The sequence below is a fragment of the Pelophylax lessonae genome, assembly GCF_965119305.1.
Source record: "Pelophylax lessonae genome assembly, chromosome: 1".
Classification (NCBI taxonomy): domain Eukaryota; kingdom Metazoa; phylum Chordata; class Amphibia; order Anura; family Ranidae; genus Pelophylax; species Pelophylax lessonae.
The window spans coordinates 662,911,548-662,920,580 of NC_138768.1; the positions used below are offsets into that span (position 1 = coordinate 662,911,548).

At 40.3% G+C, this 9,033-nt stretch overlaps 1 protein-coding gene across 1 annotated transcript; it reads left to right on the forward strand.

The window, feature by feature from the left end:
• Positions 1 to 5,205: 5,205 nt before the first annotated feature.
• Positions 5,206 to 8,827, forward strand: POU4F2 (POU class 4 homeobox 2). Its single transcript, XM_082243885.1, has 2 exons — positions 5,206 to 6,298; positions 6,657 to 8,827. The coding sequence occupies exons 1-2, from the start codon at positions 6,053 to 6,055 to the stop codon at positions 7,578 to 7,580; spliced, it is 1,170 nt and encodes a 389-aa protein (XP_082100011.1). The 5' UTR covers positions 5,206 to 6,052; the 3' UTR covers positions 7,581 to 8,827.
• The last annotated feature ends 206 nt before the right edge of the window (positions 8,828 to 9,033 follow it).

A 9,033-nucleotide genomic window follows, 5' to 3' on the forward strand; every position in this document is an offset into this window, starting at 1 on the left:
TTCTGTCAAAGCTTAATTGAACAAGCTGAAGTTAGAAACTCTCTATATTTAGCAAATCAACCCCAGTGCTTCTTTAGTAAAATCAACCCCATTAGGCTTGCAGTTATGAAGGGGTTAAATGGTTTCATTATGCCAACAAGTAGAAAGTGAATCTTCTCCACAAAAGTGACATTTAACCCTTGTATTATACAATATTCCCCTACTTTATTGAGTGAGGAGCCTTGTGAAATCCAAGCAGACCCACTATACTGAACAACCAAACATCAACCTTGTGATATGTTTATTTACAGGAAAAAGTAAGAAAAGAAACATAATTACCCTTTACATGAGGCATGGATTTCCCTGTGATCTGTGATATGTACAGCTGCTTCTGAGCTTTCCGGATGTCACACCATGCTGTAAACTTCTTTTTAGGATTAGGGGACTTGCCAGCTCAGCACTAAACTGGGACTTCCAAATAAGAGAACCATGTTAGGAATAAAAGCAAAATGACAGTTATTTATTTATTTTTTTTTTACATTTCAGTGAAAATTGGAAGATTTTGGTGAAATTTTGCCCTTTCAGTGAAATGCAATTAAGTCAGGGGAGAAGGTAAAATTAAGAGGGGCACAATAGTGTTTAAACAGCGGAAGCTGCTTTTACCTATCCTGGACCCATTTCTTCTCAGAAAGAAAAAAAAAGAAAAAAATATATAATAAAATAATAGAAACTATTTAAAGTGACAGCACACAAGTAATAATCAATTACCCAAACAAAAATGTATAACATAGAAATACAAAGACAAATAATGAAACAAACTAAACTACCCTACCCACAAACCCAACCAAATACCTTCTAAATAAATAAAATAAAGCAAAGCATTAGAAGAACTTTCATATTTCTATTGAATTTTGCCTTAGCAGCTCAATGAGGAAAAGTGATTGGGGATGATTTCTTAAAACTGGATAGCACAAATTTTGGTGCAGCTGTGCATAGAATCTAATCAGCTTTTTTTTTTTTTTTTTTTGGTCAAAGGCTAATTAAACAAGCTAAAGTTAGAAGCTGATTGGCTACCATGCACCAAATTTTGCACTCTCCATATTTAATAAATCATCACCATTGTGTCCCTTTTTGGTGTCATTTCACTAATGGTGCAATCAGTTTAGTTGGAATCCCCCTTTACCCCTAGATCTCCCATAAAGAATACCCAGTAGGTGGGGGCAAACTTCTGACAAGCCCACAGGGCATAAAAGACGTTCTGATAAATTACTATCACTAATATGGGAATTCAAGGGATTCTAATGTGTCATTTGACACTTTCTAAATACAAGCCTGCTTTGGTCTTCCTAATACAGAAAGAGTAGGGATGTGGATGCTAACCACTGATTGTATGAAGTTGATCCAAGCCAGGGAAATGAGCTGTGTGACAATGTACCTTTATCGCTCAGCTCATCAGAACACACCAACTAAAGTTAAGTCAATTATTTCAGCAGTTTGCAGGATTTCATGAATTTATTATAGCGCCGTATTTACCGCACAGACTAGTGACAAGAGTTTAGCATTTTGGAGATTTGTTGTCACTTGCTATTAAGATCAAGATTAATGCAAATTGACGATAAGCGTTTCCCAATTCTCCCATGCGACAGAATACATTAAAACATCTCAGCAAGTAATTAAGCTCTGGAAAAAAAGTAGCGTGCATTTTGTTGTTTTGGGGGAAATAAGCAGGTTAGAAATCAGATGACAGTATTTCAGGATCCAGATGATTGAGGCATGACATCATCTCATGTGGGCTCTGCATGAGCGATCATTACACCGATCTATAGCTTCCCTTATGACTGATTCCCAGCTATCAGCGGCTTATCATGTGTATTAGCAATGCTCATCATAGTGCCTGCAGGAGGAATCATTTGAGATAGATTTACTAAGAAAAATAGACTTTTTAATGTTCACTTTATACATGCTGGTGATGTTGTCTTCACATTAATATCCAAATATTCTAGCAAATATACTTAAAAAAAAAAATCTTTGCAAATGCTTGGGTAGTAAAGTGATCACATGTTCACCTTATTTACAAACATACACTTTGCTAAGTGAGCAACCTCACTCCTTTGGTAACTGAACGTCTTTACGCTCCATTCACACTGGGCTTAAAAAAAAGCAAGAAAACAAAACGCTCATATAGAGCGTTTTACAAGATGAGTGGAGTTTAGCGTTTTTTTCTGCCAGAAAGCTCCAATCAGAAACACAAACCAGAAGGATTTTTTTTTCTGCCTCTAAAAGTTGAGCTTAAAGTCTGGCAGTTTCACATTTCTTTTCAGAACTTGGAAGAATAGGTATAGAATGTCTATTAAAGACACCCAATCTCTAACCTGAAGGATTAAAGTAAACTGTCCAATATTAGATAATACACAATGGTGGCCATACACTTTTCAATAAATAATTGCTTTTTTTTCCGATCGATCTCTCCCAATAGGAATAATCAATCTATAATGTACAACTCTTTCGATCAATATGCCACACATAAGGAATTGGATTTTGATCGATACCATTGCAAGTTTTTGATCACATTTCTGTTTTCACCATGCAATCTCATAATCTGATTGATGAAAGATGATCAGATTCAAGACCAAAGCATCTCAGTGCTGCCCATTGATGCAAAACAATTGAAAATACTCTGCCATGGCTTATTCACCTATCAAATCTGATCTAAATCAAGTCTAATGTTGACCATACATGCTTCAATAAGTTTGATCTCTCCCAATAAGTATATTAATTTATGGTGTACAACCCATTCAGTCATATGGCACACACCAGGAATTGGATTTCGATCAATAGTTGGAAGATATAATTGTAAGTTATCGAACGCACCCCCAATTTCACGATTTCACCATGAAATCTAATACTCTGACTGATTAAAATATGATCAAATTCATAAACAAAGCATTTAAGTGTTGCCAATCGATGTAAAAAAAATCAATTATTTTCTACCCTGGCTGATCGACTCTGTTCGATCAAATCTAATCTCTGTTTTCACCATGCAATCTATCAATCTGACTGATTTCAATATGATTAAATTAATGATTGAAGCATCTCAGTGCTACCCATCGATGCAAAATAATCAATAATATCCTGCCCTGGCTTATTCACTAAGGTTGATCAAATCCAATCTAAATCGAGTCTAATGTTCACCATACATGCTTCGATAAGCAATCAATTTAATTTCCAATGGATTTCTCCTGATAAGTATAATTAACCTATAGTGTACAACCTATTCAATCGATATGCCACAAACCGGGAATTGGATTTTGATCAATAGTTGGAAGATATGATTGTAAGTTATCGATCACACCTCTAATTTCACCATGAAATCTAATATTCTGACTGATTAAAATATGATCAAAATAATGACCAAAGCATTTCAGTGCTGCCAATCGATGCAAAACAATCAATCATTTTCTACCCTGGCTGATCGAATGCGATCACATCTGATCAAAATCGATCAGAAGGTAAGTTAAACCTATTCAATTGTTTTGATCGAATCGCACATCGATCGGATAATAAAAAACATACATGTTAAATTTTCTTGTACAATTTTCTGTTAGATTTACCAAAAACCATATAATATGAGGTCAAAACTAAACAACACTTTCAATTGTATTCAATTAGGCAGGCCTTTGTACTACATAGTTGAAGGTAAATCTAAAGAAAATTGTACAGAAAACTGTAAGAAAATTGTATAATGTATGGCCAGCCTTAGACCTAATAATGTATGTTTATATTTATAAATGTAAAATAAGTTTATAGTAAACAAATATCAAGTGACAGCAGTAACAGATTAATTGGTGATTTCATTGTCTTAAAAGCCTAATGAAACCCTTGGAGTTTGCATATATGCTTATGATTAAATAGATTTAATTAAATACAGAAACACAGTGCTGATCTTACCTGTATAGAGCTGGAAAAGTACACCAACTAGACAAACAGCACTAGAGGACCCATCAGTGCAAGGATCGATCCTCTACATCTTTCAGGTCCATCCAGTCCTGGTGCTGTAGATACATCACCCAGCCAAAAAATTAGCCTCCAGCTCTGATGCAAAGCACATAGAGATGCTGCCTTTTCTCCCCACTACTCTGAGTCCTATGCAATATCCTGTGTGTGCTCAGCAAAGCAGATTTATTACAGTCACACTAAATACTGCGCATTATATAATAATTACAGCAGAGAATGTCCCTTGAAGAGAAGGCAAATTACACAAACCTTGTTAATTAGAACATAATTTCAACTTCCAACCATTATCACTGACAATGCAGTCTAATTAACACGACTGTGTTAATCTGCTTCTTACAAGAGCACAGAGGGGTTTTATCAACTTAAAGAGCTCCTGTATGATGGACTAGGCTGGCAGTCATTAATAAAAGATCCTCAGTGCTGACATGGAATTTATGGCACAGGCAGTGTATTACAGACTGGAGTGTCTCTCATTTTCCAGCACTATTATGAAAACTAATAAATTCGTCAAAGCGAATTAAGCATACAAATCAGATGAGGCATAACAGATTACATATTGAAGTGCTGTGTCTCCCCAGCCTAAATGAAATTTCAATCTAATAATTCCTTCCTGGCCCGGCCATAATTTGCTTAGAGATGTTGTTGGAGGTGGTGCACAGCGCTATTCGCACCATAATTAAATGATCCTCAAAGCTCTTAACTTTGATTTATTTCATTGCGACGAGGTGGCGACAGTGAAGGCTACACAATGCAATTTGGGGATTTCCTTAAAAAAAAAATTAATAAACAATTTTTCTGGTACGATTTAAATAGAAAAGACGTCCATATATAAATGAGGGGAGCTGAAATAACTGCAAACAATTAGGTGGGGGGATCTAGGGCAGGAGCTGCAGGTGACCCATTCATGGGGTCATCTTGTACCTTGTGATCATTGCAATTGCTGCACTGGATTCCTTGTGACGTTTAATGCATGATCTAAAAATAGAAAATTGGAAGGATGTGGGGGGGTTAAAAAAAAAAAAAAGATCAGGTGTGAGCAGCTATTTAAAGACAGGACTATGGAGTGAGTGCTCATGCGCCCAGTGCTGGCCTTCCCATCTGTGACCGCAGGCTGTAGACATCAGGCAGGGGATCATGACATTAGTCACCAATAATTGTGTGTTGCTATAAGCAGGACACCCCATGCCCCCCCCCCCTTTTTTTTGTCTGTGATAGGACTAAGCACAAACACATCACATGAAAATATTCTACAGAAGTGTGATTGAGAACATAGGATTAGGAAGGTAATAGGGGAGACAAAACAATGACAAGGGGTGGAGAACATACACATCTATTGTGAGACACACAGAGACTCTACAGTGTCTATCCATCACACACACATACACACACACACACACACAAGGCTATCCAATCACAGATGAGCTCTGAAGCCATAGAAGAGAGAGGCTGGATGTGCCTGGAATCCAATCCACATTGATACCTCCTCCACTCACAGTCTACCTGGCAGGCCAAGGTGTACAGCTGGAGCAGCATCGGTGCAGCACAAGAGAAGATCAGGCTCCTGGGAGGCATAGGGACAAGCTTAGATTAGAGAACCCATGGCATTAGATGAACACTGCTGAAGCATGGACATTAAGGAGGCATGGCACAACCTGTGAAGGGACCAGCTGGTCTGGGACACATGGCTGCTTCAGTCCTAGTCTTCTAGGAGGTTAGGAGGAAGAGCTTCCCTCCATGGCCACAGATTCCACTATCAAACATTGACACCAGGAGTGAGGGAGCCCCTGGATGGGAGGAGTAAGGGAAGGAAAAAATCTTAGAAGATCTTGTATTTACTCTCTAGGGGGGAGGAGGGGGATAGGCAAAGGCACGCTACTCCTAGGGACAGAGACAAAAACTGGGGGAGCAGGAGAGGACAGGAGCAAGGAAGGGAAGCTGCTGACAGCTCTGGGGCTCCATAACCCTGGCACATTGGAAGAAGCCACCTCAACCTGTCCGTTATCCAGAGGGTATCTGGACCCCCAGCAGCTCTTTGCTCCAGAACCCCTCCACAGCCAACATGATGATGATGTCCCTGAACAGCAAGCAGCCCTTCAGCATGGCTCATAGCAGCCTGCAGGACGAGGCCAAATATTCTGCCCTGCACTCCTCTTCCCCGCACTCATCCTCCTCGGCCACCAGTTCTCCCAGTATCAGCAGTGTCAGGAGCAGTACCGGGGGAGGAGGAGGAGGAGGAGGTAGCGCCAACAGCAGCAGTAGCAGCAGCTCGGAGGCGATGAGAAGAGCCTGTCTCCCAACCCCACCGGTATGTACTCTGCATAATCACCGCTCTAAGGCACATCTTGACAGCCCCCTTTATCTGCTTGATGTTTTTTTCATGTCTGCACAGCAAATCACCCAACACATCCAATCTTTCCCCCCCTTCCCTCTCTCTCCCTCTCTCTCTCTCCCTCTTTTGCCTCAACTTATGTATTCAGTCGGTCTTGCCTTTCATATTAATTTTTATGACCTGGGATGTTGCATGTATCTTGTGTAGTGTGTGCCTAGGCGTGTGTTCTGCCTTTCTTCCCCTCTCTGTAGCAGGATTTTTTAACATTCTGGAAAAGTTTTAATCGCTGAATTCCCAGCAGACAGTAATGTGTGCTTTCTATTTGACATTGCAGAGCAATATATTTGGAGGTCTGGATGAGAGTTTGCTGGCCCGTGCTGAAGCTTTGGCAGCTGTGGATATAGTGTCTCAGTGCAAGAGCCAACACCACCACCACCACCACACTCCCCACCACAGTCCCTTCAAGCCGGACGCTACCTACCACACCATGAACACCATCCCCTGCACATCTGCCTCTTCTTCCTCCTCAGTACCCATCTCCCACCCTTCTGGCTCCCACCATCACCACCACCACCACCATCACCACCACCAGCCCCTGGAAGGAGAACTTCTAGACCACATCACCCCAGGACTGACACTAGGGGCCATAACAGGACCTGATGGCTCGGTGGTGTCCACTCCAGCTCACCCACACATGTCCAGCATGAACCCCATGCACCAGGCGCTCAGCATGGCACATGCCCACGGGCTACCCTCTCACATGGGATGCATGAGCGACGTGGACGCCGATCCCAGGGACTTGGAAGCCTTTGCTGAGAGGTTCAAGCAGAGGAGGATCAAGCTCGGGGTGACCCAGGCGGACGTAGGATCTGCCCTTGCCAACCTCAAGATCCCTGGGGTAGGTTCCCTCAGCCAGAGTACCATCTGCCGCTTTGAGTCCCTCACCTTGTCCCACAACAACATGATCGCCCTCAAGCCCATCCTGCAAGCTTGGCTGGAAGAAGCTGAAAAGTCTCACCGGGAGAAGCTCACCAAGCCTGAGCTCTTCAACGGCGCCGAGAAGAAGCGCAAACGGACGTCCATCGCCGCCCCAGAGAAGCGCTCCTTGGAAGCCTACTTCGCCATCCAACCCCGTCCTTCCTCCGAGAAGATCGCCGCCATCGCCGAGAAGCTGGACCTCAAAAAGAACGTTGTCCGGGTCTGGTTCTGCAACCAGAGGCAAAAACAGAAACGTATGAAATACTCAGCTGGAATATAGACTTTGCTTGGGATTTGACTGCAATTTTCTAAAAAAAAAAGAAAAAAAAGAACAGATTTTAATGTTTTTAAATATATAAATAGATATATGTCTAATATGTAAAAAAAAAAAATAAAAAAAAAAGGGGGATCACTTTTTTTGCCATCCCAATGCCCCCCACGTCTTTGTCAAGAACAATAAACTCTTGGTGACTCCAGATCAGTTTTAAAGGATCAGGACTACACAAGTAAGAAATGTTTTATTCTTTGCCCCCTCCCTTTAAATGACAAATATTTTTAAGGATCACGAGAATAAGTGACTGCTAAGAAAATGCTGGGGACTTGATTGTTCCAAGGGCGCTGACAGCCATGCCATTCCCTTGCAGCGTCTCCTTCAGATGTTACATAGAAATATATAAACACACATATTATATTTTTAATGTGATAAGTATATCTGTTTCTGTTGTGATGCTGGCTTTCGATCTGATTGCCACCGATGTGTCACTTTTGCTTCTTTTTTCTTTTTCTCTTTCATTTTTTTTCTTTTTTGTTTTAACAATCAAAATGCTTACTAGCAGAAGTTCAATGGCTTTTTTATTCTGTGTTGTTTTAAATAGCAAGTACCTTTTTGCTCCTGTTTTAACAAAAATATGAGGTTCACTAATGTGTTTCCCAAAGTTTGAGCGCACATCGTTGTTTTATAAACAGAGGTGACAAAGTTCCACAATTCGATCCATTATTACCCATAACTATAAAAACATCTGTACATTTCCATAGACAGATCTCTGGTGACAATAATGACCGCTAATAGGCACAAAGCTTTGTCTGGCTCCTATATGAGGACCTTGATCCTGGAATGAAGCTAGATGGCCTTACATATTTAATGGGCATCCCTAGACACAACTCAGGCAGCCATAGAGCCTCTTATCCTCTTTGTCATGGAAGTACTGGTCTGCCTAATTCTGGTTATCCCCCCCCCCCTCCTCCTCACCATTATTGGGGGGGATACACCTATCCACACACTCCAAGTGTCTGTAGTGTAAATAGTGAACTTACTCACCCACCAACACATCTATAAATATGTTCTGACAGATTTTTTGCTGTATTGCTGTTCTGAGATTATTTCAGGTCTTCTGTCCCGTAAAAAGGTTGGTTTTAGTTGTTTTGCTAATAGACGTTTTTTTATTTTATTTATTATGGTAATGTATTAAGTTATTCCAAAATGTTGTGGAAAAAAAAAGTCTTTCATTAAAATACAAGGTTTTGACAGCTGCTTGGCAAATAGTTCTTTCTTCAGTTTTTATTTAAAAAAAATATATTTTTTTATCAGTTGCAATGTATCAGGGACTAATTTACTAAAGAAATCCCCTTTAAGCTTTGAAGAAATTTTAATTTACCTAAACTTCCCTCAATAAATTTTGTGTTTGAGATAAAGGCTAGGGTTCTTTAGTAAATTATCTGATTTTAATTGACTA

Excerpts from the sequence above, each read along its gene's own strand:
- POU4F2 (XM_082243885.1), top strand. The coding sequence starts at position 6,053 with ATGATGATGATGTCCCTGAACAGCAAGCAGCCCTTCAGCATGGCTCAT. Across the intron at positions 6,299-6,656 it reads CCTGTCTCCCAACCCCACCG|AGCAATATATTTGGAGGTCT; the intron begins GTATGTACTCTG and ends TTGACATTGCAG.